This window comes from Oncorhynchus gorbuscha, linkage group LG22 (assembly GCF_021184085.1).
Source record: "Oncorhynchus gorbuscha isolate QuinsamMale2020 ecotype Even-year linkage group LG22, OgorEven_v1.0, whole genome shotgun sequence".
Lineage (NCBI taxonomy): Eukaryota > Metazoa > Chordata > Actinopteri > Salmoniformes > Salmonidae > Oncorhynchus > Oncorhynchus gorbuscha.
In genome coordinates, this window is record NC_060194.1 from 47,099,502 (window position 1) to 47,122,211 (window position 22,710).

At 45.6% G+C, this 22,710-nt stretch overlaps 1 protein-coding gene across 1 annotated transcript in view; it reads right to left on the reverse strand.

Annotated features, from left to right (window-relative positions):
- The window catches only part of LOC124009874 (retinal-specific phospholipid-transporting ATPase ABCA4-like), a 118,278-nt gene extending 98,585 nt beyond the window's left edge, over window positions 1-19,693 (reverse strand). The window contains 7 exon segments of the mRNA XM_046322093.1: window positions 4,307-4,504; window positions 5,553-5,680; window positions 7,133-7,272; window positions 9,743-9,884; window positions 10,163-10,256; window positions 12,326-12,437; window positions 18,842-19,693. Of these exon segments, the coding sequence (XP_046178049.1) occupies window positions 4,307-4,504; window positions 5,553-5,680; window positions 7,133-7,272; window positions 9,743-9,884; window positions 10,163-10,256; window positions 12,326-12,391 (768 nt within the window). The 5' untranslated portion in view covers window positions 12,392-12,437; window positions 18,842-19,693.
- Window positions 19,694-22,710: the final 3,017 nt, after the last annotated feature.

A 22,710-nucleotide genomic window follows, 5' to 3' on the forward strand; every position in this document is an offset into this window, starting at 1 on the left:
GGTGACACACGGCCCTGTCTCTCCTCTCCCTATAGGTGACACACGGCCCTGTCTCTCCTCTCCCTATAGGTGACACATGGCCCTGTCTCTAGGTGTATGGCCCAGTCACCTCTTAGTGTGTTTCTCTGAGTGAGCTGAGGGAGGGGGCATTGCCTAACTCATTAACTAATCCTATTAGGGAAATAGGCCAAGAGGCTATCGCTCTATCGCCATGCCAACCTGAGCCAGTCACCTGCCTTCTGGAGACTATACCCTGGACTGAACTCTGACAGAGAGAGAGAGGAGACTCTTCCCTGAACTGAACTCTGACACAGAGAGAGAGGGGACTCTACCCTGGACTGAACTCTGACAGAGAGAGAGGAGACTCTACCCTGGACTGAACCCTGACAGAGAGAGGAGACTCTACCCTGGACTGAACCCTGACAGAGAAAGGAGAATCTACCCTGGTCTGAACCCTGACAGAGAGAGAGAGGAGACTCTACCCTGGACTGAACCCTAACAGAGAGAGGAGACTCTACCCTGGACTGAACCCTGACAGAGAGAGAGAGGAGACTCTACCCTGGACTGAACCCTGACAGAGAGAGAGAGGAGACTCTACCCTGGACTGAACCCTGACAGAGAGAGGAGACTCTACCCTGGACTGAACCCTGACAGAGAGAGGAGACTCTACCCTGGACTGAACCCTGACAGAGAGAGGAGACTCTACCCTGGACTGAACCCTGACAGAGAGAGGAGACTCTACCCTGGACTGAACCCTGACAGAGAGAGGAGACTCTACCCTGGACTGAACCCTGACAGAGAGAGGAGACTATACCCTGGACTGAACTCTGACAGAGAGAGAGAGGATACTCTACCCTGGACTGAACTCTGACAGAGAGAGGAGACTCTACCCTGGACTGAACCCTGACAGAGAGAGGAGGCTCTACCCTGGACTGAACCCTGACAGAGAGAGGAGACTCTACCCTGAACTGATCTCTAACAGACAGAGAGAGGAGACTCTACCCTGGACTGAACCCTGACAGAGAGAGAGGCGACTATACCCTGGACTGAACCCTGACAGAGAGAGAGAGGAGACTCTACCCTGAACTGAACTCTGACAGACAGAGAGAAGAGACTCTACCCTGGACCCCACTCTGACAGAGAGAGGAGACTCTACCCTGGACTGAACCCTGACAGAGAGAGGAGACTCTACCCTGGACTGAACCCTGACAGAGAGAGGAGACTCTACCCTGGACAGAACCCCGACAGAGGGGGGGTAGAAGGGGTATAAAAGAGAGGGAGGACAGTAAGAGAAGTATGAGAAATAGAGGAGGAGGACAAGAGGCGAGGAGGAGGAGGAGAAAGAGGAGAAAGAGGAGGAGGAGGAGAAAGATGAGGAGGAGGAGTAGAAAGAGGAGGATGAGGAGGAGGAGAAAGAGGAGGATGAGGAGGAGAAAGAGGAGGATGAGGAGGAGGAGGAAGAGGAGGAGGAGGAGGAGGAGGAGGAGGAAGAGGAGGAGGAGAAAGAGGAGAAGGAGGAGGGGAAAGAGGAGAAGGAGGAGGGGAAAGAGGGGAAGGAGGAGGGGAAAGAGGAGAAGGAGGGGAAAGAGGAGGAGGAGGAGGAAGAGGAGAAGGAGAGGAGAAAGAGGAGGAGGAGAAAGAGGAGGAGGAGAAGAAAGAGGAGAAGGAGGGAGGAGGTGAAAGAGGTCGGGGAGGAGAAGGATGAGGAGAAAGAGGAGGAGGAGGAGGCGGAAGAGGGGGATGAGGAGAAAGAGGAGGAGGAGGAGGAGAAGGAGGAGGAGGAGGAGGAGAAACAGGAGAGGAGGAGGAGGAGGAGGAGAAACAGGAGAAAGAGGAGAAAGAGGAGAAGGAAGAGGAGGAGGAGGAGGAGGCGAAAGAGGAGGAGGAAGAGGAGGAGGAGAAGAGGAGGAGGAGGCGGAGGAGGAAGGATTAGAGGAAGTAAAGAGAAACAGGTAAAGTGATAGGAAACCAAAACAAAAACATTTGGTAAGTAGGTCTGTATCAGCATGGTGCTACTAGTAGGTCTGTATCAGCATGGTGCTACTAGTAGGTCTGTATCAGCATGGTGCTACTAGTAGGTCTGTATCAGCATGGTGCTACTAGTAGGTCTGTATCAGCATGGTGCTACTAGTAGGTCTGTATCAGCATGGTGCTACTAGTAGGTCTGTATCAGCATGGTGCTACTAGTAGGTCTGTATCAGCATGGTGCTACTAGTAGGTCTGTATCAGCATGGTGCTACTAGTAGGTCTGTATCAGCATGGTGCTACTAGTAGGTCTGTATCAGCATGGTGCTACTAGTAGGTCTGTATCAGCATGGTGCTACTAGTAGGTCTGTATCAGCATGGTGCTACTAGTAGGTCTGTATCAGCATGTCTGTATCATGGTGCTACTAGTAGGTCTATATCAGCATGGTGCTACTAGTAGGTCTGTATCAGCATGGTGCTACTAGTAGGTCTGTATCAGCATGGTGTTACTAGTAGGTCTGTATCAGCATGGTGCTACTAGTAGGTCTGTATCAGCATGGTGCTACTAGTAGGTCTGTATCAGCATGGTGCTACATGGTGTAGGTCTGTATCAGCATGGTGCTACTAGTAGGTCTGTATCAGCATGGTGCTACTAGTAGGTCTGTATCAGCATGGTGCTACTAGTAGGTCTGTATCAGCATGGTGCTACTAGTAGGTCTGTATCAGCATGGTGCTACTAGTAGGTCTGTATCAGCATGGTGCTACTAGTAGGTCTGTATCAGCATGGTGCTACTAGTAGGTCTGTATCAGCATGGTCATGGTGCTACTAGTAGGTCTGTATCAGCATGGTGCTACTAGTAGGTCTGTATCAGCATGGTGCTACTAGTAGGTCTATATCAGCATGGTGTTACTAGTAGGTCTGTATCAGCATGGTGCTACTAGTAGGTCTGTATCAGCATGGTGCTACTAGTAGGTCTGTATCAGCATGGTCATGGTGCTACTAGTAGGTCTATATCAGCATGGTGCTACTAGTAGGTCTGTATCAGCATGGTGCTACTAGTAGGTCTGTATCAGCATGGTGCTACTAGTAGGTCTATATCAGCATGGTGCTACTAGTAGGTCTGTATCAGCATGGTGCTACTAGTAGGTCTGTATCAGCATGGTGCTACTAGTAGGTCTGTATCAGCATGGTGCTACTAGTAGGTCTGTATCAGCATGGTGCTACTAGTAGGTCTGTATCAGCATGGTGCTACTAGTAGGTCTATATCAGCATGGTGCTACTAGTAGGTCTGTATCAGCATGGTGCTACTAGTTACCACTTACCTTCCTCTCTGGTCTCCTTCTAATAGGTACATCTAAATAGGGTACATGAACCAGTGAACAGCTGTATTGGCAGATGACCAGGCCTGACCGTTGAAAACGTTAACCCAATAAGTCTATTTTTATTAGAATTTAGTTTTGCCGGACCTTATTTTTTGGATTGATATTTGTCAATAAAACTCATAAAAGTGAATGTTTATGGCTAATTGTTTTGTGTTCTCCATGTAAAAACTATTTGTTTAGTGCCCCGGTTGTCCAGAAAGGAAATGCAGATAAATTAAAGTCTTATAAATGAAAATACTATTTTTGCTGGTGCCTCAGGACTGAGTTGAAGACCACTTGTGGAAGCTGCAAACATTAGAGAATGGACATTAATATTTTAGAAAGAGAGAGAGAGAGAAGAGATAGAGAAGGCCGGGACACTAAAGGAGAGAGAGAGAGGGAGAAGAGATAGAGAAGGTAGGGACACTAAAGGAGAGAGAGAGAGGGAGAAGAGATAGAGAAGGTAGGGACACTAAAGGAGAGAAGGAGAGAGGGGGGGGAGATAGAGAAGGATCGGGACCCTGAAGGAGAAGGAGAGAGAGAGAGGGGGATAGAGAGTCGGGACCCTGAAGAGAGAGAGAGAGAGAGAGAGAGAGAGAGAGAGAGAGAGAGAGAGAGAGAGAGAGAAGAGGTAGAGAAGGATGGGACACTAAAGGAGAGAAGAGAGAGAGAGAGAGAGAGAGAGAGAGAGAGAGAGAGAGAGAGAGAGAGAGAGAGAGAGAGAGAGAGAGAGACAGAGAGAGAGAGGAGAGAAGAGAGAAGAGTAGAAGGATGGGACACTAAAGGAGAGAGAGAGAGAGAGAGAGAGAGAGAGAGAGAGAGAGAGAGAGAGAGAGAGAGAGAGAGAGAGAGAGAGAGAGAGAGAGAGAGAGAGAGAGAAGAGAGAGAGAAGGAGACACTAAAGGAGAGAGAGAGAGAGAGAGTAAAACAGATTGATACACACAGATAGAGCCTAGGAAAGACATCCATCATGCCGTACCAGTCTGAAGATCTTGAAGAAGTCAACGTTAGCATAGAGCATGTCCTCTATCTTCTGCAGGCGCTGCTGTGTCAGGGCACACATAGCGTTACGTACTCCGTACATGCCTCTCCGGCTGGGGAAGATGATAAACCTCTCCAGAAGAGCCTGGCTGCAGGCGATGTCCTTCAAGTGGAGGTCTGGAACACCGTGGGCAAACTGCATAGGGGGAGAGGGGGAGAGGGGGAGACACAGAGAGACACAGAGAGACACAGAGAGAGAGAGAGAGAGAGAGAGAGAGGGACAGAGACAGAGACACAGAGACAGAGAGAGAGAGAGAGAGAGAGAGAGAGAGAGAGAGAGAGAGAGAGAGAGAGAGAGAGAGAGAGAGACAGAGAGAGAGAGAGAGAGAGAGAGAGAGAGAGAGAGACAGAGAGACAGAGAGACAGAGAGACAGAGACACACACAGAGAGACACAGAGAGAGAGAGAGAGAGAGAGAGAGAGAGAGAGAGAGAGAGAGAGAGAGAGAGAGAGAGAGACAGACAGAGACAGAGACAGACAGACAGACAGACAGAGAGAGAGGGACAGAGAGAGAGAGAGAGACAGAGAGAGAGAGAGACAGAGGCAGACAGAGAGGGACAGACAGACAGAGAGAGACAGAGAGACAGACAGACAGAGAGACAGAGAGGGACAGAGACAGAGACACAGAGACACAGAGAGAGAGAGAGAGAGAGAGAGAGAGAGAGAGAGAGAGAGAGAGAGAGAGAGAGAGAGAGAAGACCATGGTCAGATTACATTTTATTTGGTATTTCATTTTGTTGTCCCAGTATGGATGAGATAAATTACCATCAACAAACGTTGCAGACAGAAATGTGTCCCCCCCAAAAAAGCATCAGAAAAGTTGTTTCTAATACAACCTCCCCATGTTTCCTTCTAGCCAGTCCACGGGACTGAAAATACAAACCTCCCCATGTTTCCTTCTAGCCAGTCCACGGGACTGAAACAACAACCTCCCCATGTTTCCTTCTAGCCATGTTTCCTTCTATTCCAGTCCACGGGACTGAAACAACAACCTCCCCATGTTTCCTTCTAGCCAGTCCACGGGACTGAAACAACAACCTCCCCATGTTTCCTTCTAGCCAGTCCACGGGACTGAAACAACAACCGTCCCATGTTTCCTTCTAGCCAGTCCACGGGACTGAAACAACAGCAAAACAGAGCACCCTATCTCCCTAGTTATTAGTTCTACCTGTTCTTCCTATATACCTGTTCTGGACGGACTTGAGCGTTGACCAGCTGATGAACCACAGACTCTGACAGGCCAACGTCTCTCAGCAGGAAGGCTGTCAAGATCTCATCATCCTTCAGGATATCCTCTATCTTCAGACCTCGACCTGTAACAGGAATTAAACATGGATACTGAGGGATAACGAAGAGGAGGTGTATCCCGTGGGAGAGGAAGACGAGGTGTATCCTGAGGGAGAGGAAGAGGAGGTGTATCCTGTGGGAGAGGAAGAGGAGGTGTATACTGCAGGAGAGGAACAGGAGGTGTATACTGCAGGAGAGGAAGAGGAGGTGTATACAGCAGGAGAGGAAGAGGAGGTAGATACTGAGGGAGAGGTAGAGGAGGTGTATAATGAGGGAGAGGTAGAGGAGGTGTATATCGAGGGAGAGGAAGAGGAGGTATGTATACCTAGGGAGAGGTAGAGGAGGTGTATACTGAGGGAGAGGAAGAGGAGGTGTATACTGAGGGAGAGGTAGAGGAGGTGTATACTGCAGGAGAGGAAGAGGAGGTGTATACTGCAGGAGAGGAAGAGGAGGTGTATACTGAGGGAGAGGAAGAGGAGGTGTATACTGAGGGAGAGGTAGAGGAGGTGTATACTGCAGGAGAGGAAGAGGAGGTGTATACTGAGGGAGAGGTAGAGGAGGTGTATACTGAGGGAGAGGTAGAGGAGGTGTATACTGAGGGAGAGGTAGAGGAGGTGTATACTGCAGGAGAGGAAGAGGAGGTGTATACTGAGAGGAGAGGAGGTGTATACTGAGGGAGAGGTGTCAGGAGAGGAAGAGGAGGTGTATACTGAGGGAGAGGAAGAGAAGAGGAGGTGTATACTGAGGGGAGAGGTAGAGGAGGTGTATACTGAGGGAGGTGAGGGAGAGGAGGAGGTGTATACTGCAGGAGAGGAAGAGGAGGTGTATACTGCAGGAGAGGAAGAGGAGGTGTATACTGAGGGAGAGGAAGAGGAGGTGTATACTGAGGGAGAGGAAGAGGAGGTGTATACTGAGGGAGAGGTAGAGGAGGTGTATACTGCAGGAGAGGAAGAGGAGGTGTATACTGAGGGAGAGGTAGAGGAGGTGTATACTGCGGGACAGGAAGAGGAGGTGTATACTGAGGGAGAGTGTCAGGAGAGGTAGAGGAGGTGTATACTGCAGGAGAGGAAGAGGAGGTGTATACTGCAGGAGAGGAAGAGGAGGTGTATACTGAGGGAGAGGAAGAGGAGGTGTATACTGAGGGAGAGGTAGAGGAGGTGTATACTGCAGGAGAGGAAGAGGAGGTATACTGAGGGAGAGGAAGAGGAGGTAGATACTGGACTTGTTTGTTGTAACTAACCTGGACTTGTTTGTTGTAACTAACCTGGACATGTTTGTTGTAACTAACCTGGACTTGTTTGTTGTAACTAACCTGGACTTGTTTGTTGTAACTAACCTGGACTTGTTTGTTGTAACTAACCTGGACTTTTTTGTTGTAACTAACCTGGACTTGTTTGTTGTAATGTTTTTCTATGGTTTGCTTCAGCATTAATAAATACATCCCTGGACTCATGGTGGTGCAGGGAGATTGTCAGTACCGGCTATCTGTTCTGGTGTGTTACATATGGTGTCCATGAAGTTGTTCATGACAGCCATGTCCTCCCACAGCCGACCCAACTGCTGGAACTCTGGGTCGTCGAACAACAGCTCATTGGAATCAGCCCAGAACCGCGCCAGTCTAAAACACAGAACATAGAACCAAACAAGACAATTGAGTATAGAACCGTGAAGAACCCAGCAGAACATCTTAGTTTACAGCACAGAACCATGGAGAACCCAGGAGAACATCTGAGTCTAAAAGACACATGTTCTTCTTGGTGGTAATAGAGAAAAGGATGAGAGGTTGGAGTAGAGAGGGAGGAGACAGAGGCGGACAAGGAGAGAGGGATAAGACTGAGAGATGATGAGGGAGAGGGAGAGAGGGATGATACTGAGAGATGATGAGGGAGAGGGAGAGAGGGATGAGACTGAGAGATGGTAAGGGAGAGGGAGGAGACAGAGACGGAGAGGGAGAGAGGGATGAGACTGAGAGATGATGTGGGTGAGGGAGAGTGGGATGAGACTGAGAGACGGTGAAGTAGAAAGGGATGAGACTGAGATACAAGAGGGAGAGAGGGATGAGACTGAGAGACGGTGAGGGAGAGAGGGATAAGAGGGATGAGACTGAGTGACGGTGAGGGAGAGAGGGATGAGGCTGAGAGACAGAGAGGGAGAGAGGGATGAGAGAGACGGAGAGAGAGAGGGATGAGACTGGGAGGCGGAGAAGCAGAAAGGGAAGAGACTGAGAGATGATGAGGGAGAGAGGGATGAGGCTGAGAGACGGAGAGGGAGAGAGGGATGAGACAGAGACGGAGAGGGAGAGAGGGAGAGAGGGATGAGACAGAGATGGAGAGGGAGAGAGGGATGAGACTGAGAAATGGTGAGGGAGAGAGGGATGAGACTGAGAAATGGTGAGGGAGAGAGGGATGAGACTGAGAAATGGTGAGGGAGAGAGGGATGAGACTGAGAAATGGTGAGGGAGAGAGGGATGAGACTGAGAGATGGTGAGGGAGAGAGGGATGAGGCTGAGAGACGGAGAGGGAGAGAGGGATGAGACAGAGATGGAGAGGGAGAGAGGGATGAGACTGAGAAATGGTGAGGTAGAGAGGGATGAGACTGAGAGACAGTGAGGGAGAGAGGGATGAGACTGAGAGATGGTGAGGGAGAGAGGGATGAGACTGAAACGTTTACAGGGCTGATTCCCAAAATAAACAATGTGTACATGAGTATTCTCAATGAAAAGTGGCTAACGAGGAGGCCACTGTTCCATTTGCCTACTAACGAATTGACACACTCCTCAACCACTCAACCACTTATCGGTTTCCGGGTCACTGAGGAGAGAGGGTGGGGAAGAAAGGACAGAGGACGGACTTTTACAAGAAAACTCCATAGAGATCTAGAAAGAGAAGGATGATATATTGATGAAGAAAGGAGAGAAGAGAGAGGAGAGAGGGGAAGAGATAGAGGAGAGAGGGGAAGAGATAGAGGAGAGAGGGGAAGAGAGAGGAGAGAGGGGAAGAGAGAGAGGAGAGAGGGTAAGAGAGAGAGGAGAGAGGGTATGAGAGAGAGGAGAGATGGGAAGAGAGAGAGGAGAGAGGGTAGGAGAGATAGGAGAGAGGGGGAGAGAGGGTAAGAGAGAGAGGAGAGAGGGGAAAGAGAGAGGAGAGAGGGTAAGAGAGAGGAGAGTGGGGGGAGAGGGTACGAGAGAGAGGAGAGAGGGGAGAGAGGGTAAGAGAGAGAGGAGAGAGGGGGAGAGAGGGTAAGAGAGAGAGGAGAGAGGGGAAGAGAGAGAGGTGAGAGGGGAAGAGAGAGAGGAGAGAGGGTAAGAGAGTGAGGAGAGAGGGGGAGAGAGAGAGGAGAGAGGGTAAGAGAGAGAGGAGAGAGGGGGAGAGAGGGTAAGAGAGAGAGGAGAGAGGGGAAGAGAGGGGAAGAGAGATAGGAGAGAGGGGAAGAGAGAGAGGAGAGAGGGTAAGAGAGGAGAGAGGGGAGAGAGGGTAAGAGAGAGAGGAGAGAGGGGGAGAGAGGGTAAGAGAGTGAGGAGAGAGGGGAAGAGAGAGAGGTGAGAGGGGAAGAGAGAGAGGAGAGAGGGTAAGAGAGAGAGGAGAGAGGGGGAGAGAGAGAGGAGAGAGGGTAAGAGAGAGAGGAGAGAGGGGGAGAGAGGGTAAGAGAGAGAGGAGAGAGGGGAAGAGAGGGGAAGAGAGAGAGGTGAGAGGGGAAGAGGGGAAGAGAGAGAGGAGAGAGGGGAAGAGAGAGAGGAGAGAGGGGGAGAGAGGGTAAGAGAGAGAGGAGAGAGGGGAAGAGAGGGGAAGAGAGAGAGGTGAGAAGGGAAGAGAGAGAGGAGAGAGGAGAGAGGGGAAGAGAGAGAGGAGAGAGGAGAGAGCGGAAGAGAGAGAGGAGAGAGGGAAAGAGAGAGAGGAGAAGAGAGATCTAGGAAGAGAAGGATGAGAAAGGAGAAAGTTGTAATAAAATAAATATAACCTATAAAAGTTAGGAGGGCGTAAGATGTACACTATCCTGGATCTCACATGTAGTTGTTGTAGTTGTTGAGCTCACATACGGTGGGTTATGAGGGGTTATAAGGGGTTATAAGAGGTTATAAGGTATCTCACAGGCAGTTGTTGTAGTTGGAGACGACCCCATTGCCCTCTGCCCTGGTAGGGTGTTTGAAGCAGGGGTTGTTGGCGTTACAGAAGATACCCTGGATCCATGGGATGATACCTGTGGAAGGCATGGCCTTGTTGGGGAAGTGACCTGGAGAGACATGACAGGGAGTGAAATATGAAGTATAACAAATATATTGAATTACTTGAGCACTGAAGAAACGTGAGAAGCAGTCAGACCAGGTTCAAACTGAAAACAACCATCTAATCTCTTATCAAGAGGATTTCATTTCATTTGCTTCAGTCATTTCTGTGATAGAAACCATTTTCAGGTCCCCCAGACTCTATAAGATACTAATACACGGCACAGAGAGAAATAGTTATAGCTAATACACGGCACAGAGAGAAATAGTTATAAGTGAGTCTTACATTCATGTTGTTTGTAAAGAGGGTTGGCTTTCCTCAACCACACCAGACCAATGAACAGAACCACCGGCCACAGAATCTCCACCAGGAAGCGGGTCTGAACAGAGATGTGGAAGAGAGAGAATTTACTTACTAATTTACAGTATATGTATTAATATAACTGAATAGTGTAATAACTTTCGTATTAACTGTTATACTAGCTGTTGTAATAGCTGTTGTGATAGCTGTTGTAATAGCTGTTGTAAAAACTGTTGTGATAGCTGTTGTGATAGCTGTTGTAATAGCTGTTGTAATAGCTGTTGTAATAGCTGTTGTACTAGCTGTTGTACTAGCTGTTGTACTAGCTGTTGTACTAGCTGTTGTACTAGCTGTTGTACTAGCTGTTATACTAGCTGTTATACTAGCTGTTATACTAGCTGTTATACTAGCTGTTGTACTAGCTGTTGTAATAGCTGTTGTAATAGCTGCTATACTAGCAATTATACTAGCTGCTATACTAGCTGCTATACTAGCTGTTATACTAGCTGTTATACTAGCTGTTATACTAGCTGTTATACTAGCTGTTATACTAGCTGTTGTAATAGCTGTTGTAATAGCTGTTGTAATAGCTGTTGTAATAGCTGTTATACTAGCTGTTATACTAGCTGTTATACTAGCTGTTATACTAGCTGTTATAATAGCTGTTGTAATAGCTGTTGTAATAGCTGTTGTAATAGCTGTTATACTAGCTGTTATAATAGATGTTATACTAGCTGTTGTAATAGCTGTTGTAATAGCTGTTATACTAGCTGTTATACTAGCTGTTATACTAGCTGTTGTAATAGCTGTTGTAATAGCTGTTATACTAGCTGTTATACTAGCTGTTATACTAGCTGTTATACTAGCTGTTGTACTAGCTGTTGTAATAGCTGTTGTAATAGCTGTTGTAATAGCTGTTGTAATAGCTGTTGTAATAGCTGTTGTAATAGCTGTTGTAATAGCTGTTGTAATAGCTGTTGTAATAGCTGTTGTAATAGCTGTTGTAATAGCTGTTGTACTAGCTGTTGTACTAGCTGTTGTACTAGCTGTTGTACTAGCTGTTGTACTAGCTGTTATACTAGCTGTTATAATAGATGTTATACTAGCTGTTATACTAGCTGTTGTACTAGCTGTTGTACTAGCTGTTGTAATAGCTGTTATACTAGCTGTTATACTAGCTGTTGTAATAGCTGTTGTAATAGCTGTTATACTAGCTGTTATACTAGCTGTTATACTAGCTGTTATACTAGCTGTTGTAATAGCTGTTGTAATAGCTGTTATAATAGCTGTTGTAATAGATGTTATAATAGCTGTTATAATAGCTGTTGTAATAACTTACAACTGAAGAAACAGATATATTAACTGAGGAAGCAGATATATCAACTGAGGAAGCAGATATATCAACTGAGGAAACAGATATATCAACTGAGGAAGCAGATATATCAACTGAGGAAGCAGATATATCAACTGAGGAAGCAGATATATCAACTGAGGAAGCAGATGGAAGCAGATATATCAACTGAGGAAGCAGATGGAAACAGATATATCAACTGAGGAAGCAGATATATCAACTGAGGAAGCAGATATATCAACTGAGGAAGCAGATGGAAACAGATATATATCAACTGAGGAAGCAGATATATCAACTGAGGAAGCAGATATATCAACTGAGGAAGCAGATGGAAACAGATATATCAACTGAGGAAGCAGATATATCAACTGAGGAAGCAGATATATCAACTGAGGAAGCAGATATATCAACTGAGGAAGCAGATATATGACATCAACTGAGGAAACAGATGGAAACAGATATATCAACTGAGGAAGCAGATATATCAACTGAGGAAACAGATATATCAACTGAGGAAGCAGATATATCAACTGAGGAAGCAGATATATTAACTGAGGAAGCAGATATATCAACTGAGGAAGCAGATATATCAACTGAGGAAGCAGATATATCAACTGAGGAAGCAGATATATCAACTGAGGAAGCAGATATATCAACTGAGGAAGCAGATATATGACACACCAGGGAGGGTGTTACTGAACTGTTTCGTTGTTGATTTACTCAAAGGAACAATACTTTGATTAATTTATACAACACCGTGTTGATGAAAGACAGTTGGGATAGCGAGTTAGCAGTACCTTCTGTCTCTTGCGTAGAGTCCAATTCTTCCACAGCAGAAGGCGAATCTGACTTCCTGTATGCATCACTCTGCTTCTCAAGCCCTCAACGGGTCCTCCTACACTGTCAGACCTGGGGAATGCACAACTTTCAATGGTAATGTTCACCACTTTATGTCAAACAGATGATTCAGACGACTGGTGTGTGTGTGTGTGTGTGTGTGTGTGTATGTGTGTGTGTATGTGTGTATGTGTGTGTGTGTCAGGCGTCAAAGTCAGGTGCACGTGTGCTCCTCCACTTCAGAAAATGTCAGACGTGTCAGTTGAATGGTTCAGAACACGTCCAGTAACTACTGGCTTGGTGGTCTAGGTACACGTCCAGTAACTAGATAGACGTCCAGTAACTACTGGCTTGGTGGTCTAGGTACACGTCCAGTAACTAGATAGACGTCCAGTAACTACTGGCTTGGTGGTCTAGGTACACGTCCAGTAACTACTGGCTTGGTGGTCTAGGTACACGTCCAGTAACTAGATAGATATCCAGTAACTACTGGCTTGGTGGTCTAGGTACACGTCCAGTAACTAGATAGACGTCCAGTAACTAGATAGACGTCCAGTAACTACTGGCTTGGTGGTCTAGGTACACGTCCAGTAACTAGGTACACGTCCAGTAACTAGATAGACGTCCAGTAACTACTGGCTTGGAGCGACAGGCGCAACAGATGGACTATGACATGGCAGACTGATGTACTAGGTAGACAACCAGCTGTCTGGAATACCAGGCCTGGAGCAGAGAATACGACGGGAGGTACTTTCCAAAGGGATTTGACAAGCTGTCATTATCTGTCTGACAAAATGTAGGTAATTAAAATCCGGTAACTCAAATACTAATTAGGGATGACAAAAACAACTCTGTGTATAGCACTTAGAAGGACGACATCCTTATTGAAACTGATCCAACTATGTCCTAGTGATCTCAGACGGTAAAAGCATGTGTCATAAATATCGACACAGTAACTTGCCCTGAATCAACACAGTAACTAGCTCTGAATCAACACAGTAACTAGCCCTGAATCAACACAGTAACGAGCTCTGAATCAACACAGTAACTAGCCCTGAATCAACACAGTAACTAGCCCTGAATCAACACAGTAACGAGTTCTGAATCAACACAGTAACTAGCCCTGAATCAACACAGTAACTAGCCCTGAATCAACATAGTAACTAGCCCTGAATCAACACAGTAACTAGCCCTGAATCAACACAGTAACTAGCCCTGAATCAACACAGTAACTAGCCCTGAATCAACACAGTAACTAGTCCTGAATCAACACAGTAACTGGCCCTGAATCAACACAGTAACTGGCCCTGAATCAACACAGTAACTAGCCCTGAATCAACACAGTAACTGGCCCTGAATCAACACAGTAACTAGCCCTGAATCAACACAGTAACTAGCCCTGAATCAACACAGTAACTAGCCCTGAATCAACACAGTAACTAGCCCTGAATCAACACAGTAACTAGCCCTGTCCTCGTCATAAATATATTGTTAGACGGTATGCAGGTATGTTCCTTCCCAGTTTGTAATCATTTAGTCTCAATGTGTGTACTGTTCATGGAAACAAGTTTGTGATTATATGATACATAATCCAAGTCAAATCAGGTCATTTGGACTGGAGAGGAATACTGCCATGAATCCTAATTAACAATATAGGTCAAGAAGGTCCAGCATACTGATGTCCCAAACCTGTCATCCTGTCATCCTGTCATACTGTCATACTGTCATCCCTTTCATCCTGTCATCCTGCCATACTGTCATACTGTCATACTGTCATCCTGTCATCCTGCCATATTGCCATACTGTCATACTGTCATCCTGCCATACTGTCATCCTGTCATCATGTCATCCTGCCATACTGTCATCCTGTCATCCTGCCATATTGCCATACTGTCATCCTGTCATCCATTCATCCTGTCATCCTGCCATACTGTCATCCTGTCATCCTGCCATATTGCCATACTGTCATCCTGTCATACTGTCATACTGTCATACTGTCATCCTGCCATACTGCCATACTGTCATACTGTCATCCCAAACCTGTCATCCTGCCATCCTGTTATCCTGTCATCCCAAACCTGTCATCCTGCCATACTGTCATCCTGTCATCCTGTCATCCTGCCATCCTGTCATCCTGTCATCCTGCCATTCTGTCATCCTCTCATCCTGTCATCCTGCAATTGCCAAACCCAACCAGCCAACTGTACCAGAAAATGTCCACCGTAACAACACAAGAATCAACACAGTAACTAGCCCTGTCCAGAGACAAGGAAGGAATCAACACAGTAACTAGCCCTGTCCAGAGACAAGGAAGGAATCAACACAGTAACTAGCCCTGTACAGAGACATGGAAGGAATCAACACAGTAACTAGCCCTGTACAGAGACATGATAAAGAATCAACACAGTAACTAGCCCTGTCCAGAGACAAGGAAGGAATCAACACATTAACTAGCCCTGTCCAGAGACAAGGAAGGAATCAACACAGTAACTAGCCCTGTCCAGAGACAAGGAAGGAATCAACACAGTAACTAGCCCTGTACAGAGACATGATAAAGAATCAACATAGTAACTAGCCCTGTCCAGAGACAAGGAAGGAATCAACACAGTAACTAGCCCTGTCCAGAGACAAGGAAGGAATCAACACAGTAACTAGCCCTGTCCAGAGACAAGGAAGGAATCAACACAGTAACTAGCCCTGTACAGAGACATGATAAAGAATCAACACAGTAACTAGCCCTATCCAGAGACATGATAAATAATCAACACAGTAACTAGCCCTGTCCAGACACATGGAAGGAATCAACACAGTAACTAGCCCTGTCCAGAGACAAGGAAGGAATCAACACAGTAACTGGCCCTGAATCAACACAGTAACTGGCCCTGAATCAACACAGTAACTAGCCCTGAATCAACACAGTAACTAGCCCTGAATCAACACAGTAACTAGCCCTGAATCAACACAGTAACTAGCCCTGAATCAACACAGTAACTAGCCCTGAATCAACACAGTAACTAGCCCTGAATCAACACAGTAACAAGCCCTGAATCAACACAGTAACAAGCCCTGAATCAACACAGTAACTAGCCCTGAATCAACACAGTAACTAGCCCTGAATCAACACAGTAACTAGCCCTGAATCAACACAGTAACTAGCCCTGAATCAACACAGTAACTAGCCCTGAATCAACACAGTAACTAGCCCTGAATCAACACAGTAACAAGCCCTGAATCAACACAGTAACTAGCCCTGAATCAACACAGTAACTAGCCCTGAATCAACACAGTAACTAGCCCTGAATCAACACAGTAACTAGCCCTGAATCAACACAGTAACTAGCCCTGAATCAACACAGTAACTAGTCCTGAATCAACACAGTAACTGGCCCTGAATCAACACAGTAACTAGCCCTGAATCAACACAGTAACTAGCCCTGAATCAACACAGTAACTGGCTCTGAATCAACACATAACTGGCCCTGAATCAACACAGTAACTAGCCCTGAATCAACACAGTAACTAGTCCTGAATCAACACAGTAACTGGCCCTGAATCAACACAGTAACTAGCCCTGAATCAACACAGTAACTAGTCCTGAATCAACACAGTAACTGGCCCTGAATCAACACAGTAACTAGCCCTGAATCAACACAGTAACTAGCCCTGAATCAACACAGTAACAAGCCCTGAATCAACACAGTAACAAGCCCTGAATCAACACAGTAAATAGCCCTGAATCAACACAGTAAATAGCCCTGAATCAACACAGTAACTAGCCCTGAATCAACACAGTAACTAGTCCTGAATCAACACAGTAACTGGCCCTGAATCAACACAGTAACTGGCCCTGAATCAACACAGTAACTAGCCCTGAATCAACACAGTAACAAGCCCTGAATCAACACAGTAACAAGCCCTGAATCAACACAGTAACTAGCCCTGAATCAACACAGTAATTAGCCCTGAATCAACACAGTAACTAGCCCTGAATCAACACAGTAACTAGCCCTGAATCAACACAGTAACTAGCCCTGAATCAACACAGTAACTAGCCCTGAATCAACACAGTAACTAGCCCTGAATCAACACAGTAACTAGCCCTGAATCAACACAGTAACTAGCCCTGAATCAACACAGTAACAAGCCCTGAATCAACACAGTAACTAGCCCTGAATCAACACAGTAACTAGCCCTGAATCAACACAGTAACTAGCCCTGAATCAACACAGTAACTAGCCCTGAATCAACACAGTAACTAGCCCTGAATCAACACAGTAACTAGTCCTGAATCAACACAGTAACTGGCCCTGAATCAACACAGTAACTAGCCCTGAATCAACACAGTAACTAGCCCTGAATCAACACAGTAACTGGCTCTGAATCAACACTTAACTGGCCCTGAATCAACACAGTAACTAGCCCTGAATCAACACAGTAACTAGTCCTGAATCAACACAGTAACTGGCCCTGAATCAACACAGTAACTAGCCCTGAATCAACACAGTAACTAGTCCTGAATCAACACAGTAACTGGCCCTGAATCAACACAGTAACTAGCCCTGAATCAACACAGTAACTAGTCCTGAATCAACACAGTAACAAGCCCTGAATCAACACAGTAACAAGCCCTGAATCAACACAGTAACTAGCCCTGAATCAACACAGTAAATAGCCCTGAATCAACACAGTAACTAGCCCTGAATCAACACAGTAACTAGTCCTGAATCAACACAGTAACTGGCCCTGAATCAACACAGTAACTAGCCCTGAATCAACACAGTAACTAGCCCTGAATCAACACAGTAACAAGCCCTGAATCAACACAGTAACAAGCCCTGAATCAACACAGTAACTAGCCCTGAATCAACACAGTAATTAGCCCTGAATCAACACAGTAACTAGCCCTGAATCAACACAGTAACTAGCCCTGAATCAACACAGTAACTAGCCCTGAATCAACACAGTAACTAGCCCTGAATCAACACAGTAACTAGCCCTGAATCAACACAGTAACTAGCCCTGAATCAACACAGTAACTAGCCCTGAATCAACACAGTAACTAGCCCTGAATCAACACAGTAACTAGCCCTGAATCAACACAGTAACTAGCCCTGAATCAACACAGTAAGCCCTGAATCAACACAGCCCTGAATCAACACAGTAACTAGCCTGAACACAGTAACTAGCCCTGAATCAACACAGTAACTAGTCCTGAATCAACACAGTAACTGGCCCTGAATCAACACAGTAACTAGCCCTGAATCAACACAGTAACTAGCCCTGAATCAACACAGTAACTGGCCCTGAATCAACACAGTAACTGGCCCTGAATCAACACAGTAACTAGCCCTGAATCAACACAGTAACTAGTCCTGAATCAACACAGTAACTGGCCCTGAATCAACACAGTAACTAGCCCTGAATCAACACAGTAACTAGTCCTGAATCAACACAGTAACTGGCCCTGAATCAACACAGTAACTAGCCCTGAATCAACACAGTAACTAGCCCTGAATCAACACAGTAACTGGCTCTGAATCAACACAGTAACTAGCCCTGAATCAACACAGTAACTAGCCCTGAATCAACACAGTAACTAGTCCTGAATCAACACAGTAACTGGCCCTGAATCAACACAGTAACTAGCCCTGAATCAACACAGTAACTAGTCCTGAATCAACACAGTAACTAGCCCTGAATCAACACAGTAACTAGCCCTGAATCAACACAGTAACTAGCCCTGAATCAACACATAACTGGCTCTGAATCAACACATAACTGGCCCTGAATCAACACAGTAACTAGCCCTGAATCAACACAGTAACTAGCCCTGAATCAACACAGTAACTAGCCCTGAATCAACACATTAACTAGCCCTGAATCAACACAGTAACTAGCCCTGAATCAACACAGTAACTGGCTCTGAATCAACACATAACTGGCCCTGAATCAACACAGTAACTAGCCCTGAATCAACACAGTAACTAGCCCTGAATCAACACAGTAACTAGCCCTGAATCAACACATTAACTAGCCCTGAATCAACACAGTAACTAGCCCTGAATCAACACAGTAACTAGCCCTGTCCAGAGACATGATACAGAATCAACACAGTAACTAGCCCTGTCCAGAGACATGATACAGAATCAACACAGTAACTAGCCCTGTCCAGAGACATGATAACGAATCAACACAGTAACTAGCCCTGTCCAGAGACATGATAAAGAATCAACACAGTAACTAGCCCTGTCCAGAGACATGATAAAGAATCAACACAGTAACTAGCCCTGTCCAGAGACATGATAAACATTCAACACAGGAATGTAATCCCTATGCCTGAATGTCAATACGGTATAGTTTGTTTAAGGTGAATTATAAATGATTTAGGGCCTTATAAGTTGTCCATTTGACCCATGGACTGCTTGACCCTATACAGTGAACTCATCTACCAAGACAAAAACCAATTACATCCTTACCTCTAGGAGACAGATGGAGAAATCATACATCTAGAGAAATAATGTAATAAAGGCAATATAATCCCAGACGTTGAAGCTGTAGGTAAAGCTCTTCTCATCAGTCCCAGTTACCCATCTTTCCTTCGGTCCCAGTTATCTCTCTTCTCTTCAGTCCCAGTTATCTCTCTTCTCTTCAGTCCCAGTTATCTCTCTTCTCTTCAGTCCCAGTTATCCCTCTTCTCTTCAGTCCCAGTTACCTCTCTTCTCTTCAGTCCCAGTTATCTCTCTTCTCTTCAGTCCCAGTTACCTCTCTTCTCTTCAGTCCCAGTTCTCTCTCTTCTCTTCAGTCCCAGTTACGGCTCTACTCTTCAGTCCCAGTTCTCTCTTCTCTTCAGTCCCAGTTATCTCTCTTCTCTTCAGTCCCAGTTATCTTCTCTTCAGTCCCAGTTATCTTCTCTTCAGTCCCAGTTATCTTCTCTTCAGTCCCAGTTATCTCTCTTCTCTTCAGTCCCAGTTATCTCTCTTCTCTTCAGTCCCAGTTATCTCTCTTCTCTTCAGTCCCAGTTATCTCTCTTCTCTTCAGTCCCAGTTACCAATCTTTTCTTCAGTCGGCAGAACAGTAGCCTATGGGATAAAGCTTTGGACTAGTAGCCGAAAGGTTGCAAGATTGAATCCCTGAGCTGACAAGGTACAAATCTGTTGAACAAGGCAGTTAACTCACTGTTCCTAGGCTGTCATTGGAAATAACAATTTGTTCGGGTTAAATTAAAAGTCTCAGTTTACTGCTCTTCTCTTCAGTCCCAATTACCTCTCTTCTCTCTTCTTCAGTCCCAGTTGCCGCTCCTCTCCTCTCTTTACTGTTGTCTGCATAAAGGCAGCTGTCTTCTTCCAGGTTAGTAACACTCCTCCTTAATCCCATTCCCTTAATCTCCTCGTCCTAGTCCTGAGGCAGCTCAACATGCACAGCCACAGGAGCAACAGAAAAGAAAAACAGTCATCCATTTTGTTTCAGACCTGTAGCTGTGACGAATCATTGACTAAACATGAGGGGCTGTGGGGTTGTTGAAGTTGTTATCACGTTGTTTGAGTAGTGATGTTTAGGAGTTAAATGGCTGTGCTGGGGAGCTACAGTTGAAGTCGGAAGTTTACATACACCTTAGCCAAATACATTTAAACTCAGTGTTTTCACAATTTAATCCAAGTAAAAATGTCATGTCTTAGGTCAGTTAGGATCACCACTTTATTTTAAGAATGTGAAATGTCAGAATAATAGTAGAGAGAATTATTTATTTCAGCTTTTATTTATTTCATCACATTCCCAGTGGGTCAGAAGTTTACATACACTCAATTAGTATTCGGTAGCATTGCCTTTAAATTGCTTAACTTGGGTCAAACGTTTCAGGTAGTCTTCCACAAGATTCCCACAATAAGTTGGGTGAATTTTGGCCCATTCCTCCTGACAGAGCTGGTGGAACTGAGTCAGGTTTGTAGGCCTCCTTGCTCGCACACGCTTTTTCAGTTCTGCCCACACATTTTCTATAGGATTGAGGCCAGGGCTTTGTGATGGCCACTCCAATACCTTGACTTTGTTGTCCTTAAGCCATTTTGCCACAACTTTGTCCATTTGTCCATTTGGAAGACCCATTTGAGATCAAGCTTTAACTTCCTGACAGATGTCTTGAGATGTTGCTTCAATATATCCACATCCTTTTCTTTCATCATGATGCCAACTATTTCGTGAAGTGAACCAGTCCCTCCTGCAGAAAAGCAACCCCACAACATGATGCTGCCACCCCCGTGCTTCACAGTTGGGATGGTGTTAATAATAATATAATAATATATGCCATTTAGCAGACGCTTTTATCCAAAGCGTGTTCTTCAGCTTGCAAGCCTCCCCCTATTTCTTCCAAACATAACGATGGTCATTATGGCCAAACAGTTCAATGTTTGTTTCATCAGACCAGAGGACATATCTCCAAAAAGTACGATCTTTGTCCCCATGTGCAGTTGCAAACCGTAGTCTGGCCTTTTTTATGGTGGTTTTGGAGCAGAGGCTTCTTCCTTGCTGAGTGGCCTTTCAGGTTATGTCAATATAGGACTTGATTTACTGTGGATATAGATACTTTTGTACCTGTTTCTTCCAGCATCTTCACAAGGTCCTTTGCTGTTGTTCTGGGATTGATTTGCACTTTTCACACCACAGTACGTTCATCTCTAGGAGACAGAACGCGTCTCCTTCCTGAGGGGTATGACGTCTGCGTGGTCCCATGGTGTTTTATACTTGGGTACTATTGTTTGTACAGATGAATGCGGTACCTTCAGGCATTTGGACATTTCTCCCAAGGATGAATCAGACTTGTGGAGGTCTTGGCTGATTTCTTTTGATTTTCCTATGATGTCAAGCAAAAAGTCACTGAGTTTGAAGGTAGGCCTTGAAATACATCCACAGGTACACCTCCAATTGACACAAATCAGAAGCTTCTAAAGCCATGACATCATTTTCTGGAATTTTCCAAGCTGTTTAAAGGCACAGTCAACTTAGTGTATGTAAACTTCTGACCCACTGGAATTGTGATACAGTGTATTATAAGTGAAATAATCTGTCTGTAAACAATTGCTGGATAAATGACTTGTGTCATGCACAACATAGATGTCCTAACCGACTTGCCAAAACTATAGTTTGTTGATAAGACATTTGTGGAGTGGTTGAATAACGAGTTTTAATGACTCCAACCTGAGTGTATGTAAACTTACGACTTCAACTGTAGGTGTTAGGTAAAGATGTGTTGGGGGCCTAGGTGTTAGGTAAAGATGTGTTGGGGGCCTAGATGTTAGGTAAAGATGTGTTGGGGGCCTAGGTGTTAGGTTAAGATGTGTTGGGGGCCTAGGTGTTAGGTAAAGATGTGTTGGGGGCCTAGATGTTAGATAAAGATGTGTTGGGGCCTAGGTGTTAGATAAAGATGTGTTGGGGGCCTAGGTGTTAGGTAAAGATGTGTTGGGGGCCTAGGTGTTAGGTAAAGATGTGTTGGGGGCCTAGGTGTTAGGTAAAGATGTGTTGGGGGCCTAGGTGTTAGATAAAGATGTGTTGGGGCATAGGTGTTAGGTAAAGGTGTGTTGGGGGCCTAGGTGTTAGATAAAGATGTGTTGGGGGCCTAGGTGTTAGGTAAAGATGTGTTGGGGGCCTAGGTGTTAGGTAAAGATGTGTTGGGGGCCTAGGTGTTAGATAAAGATGTGTTGGGGCCTAGGTGTTAGGTAAAGGTGTGTTGGGGGCCTAGGTGTTAGATAAAGATGTGTTGGGGGCCTAGGTGGTAGGTAAAGGTGTGTTGGGGCCTAGGTGTTAGGTAAAGATGTGTTGGGGGCCTAGGTGTTAGATAAAGATGTGTTGGCGGCCTAGGTGGTAGGTAAAGGTGTGTTGGGGCCTAGGTGTTAGGTAAAGATGTGTAAGGTAAAGATGTGTTGGGGGTCTAGGTGTTAGGTAAAGATGTGTTGGGGGCCTAGGTGTTAGGTAAAGATGTGTTGGGGGTTTGGACTACCATCAGGTGTGTGTTGAGTCATATAGATACCTGAACTGAACCGAGTGGTTCTGTTGAGTCATATAGCTACCTGAACCGAGTGGTTCTGTTGAGTCATATAGCTACCTGAACCGAGTGGTTCTGTTGAGTCATATAGCTACCTGAACCGAGTGGTTCTGTTGTGTCATATAGCTACCTGAACTTAGCGGTTCTGTTGTGTTATATAGCTACCTGAACCGAGTGGTTCTGTTGAGTCATATAGATACCTGAACCGAGTGGTTCTGTTGAGTTATATAGCTACCTGAACCGAGTGGTTCTGTTGAGTCATATAGCTACCTGAACTGGACTGAGTGGTTCTGTTGAGTCATATAGCTACCT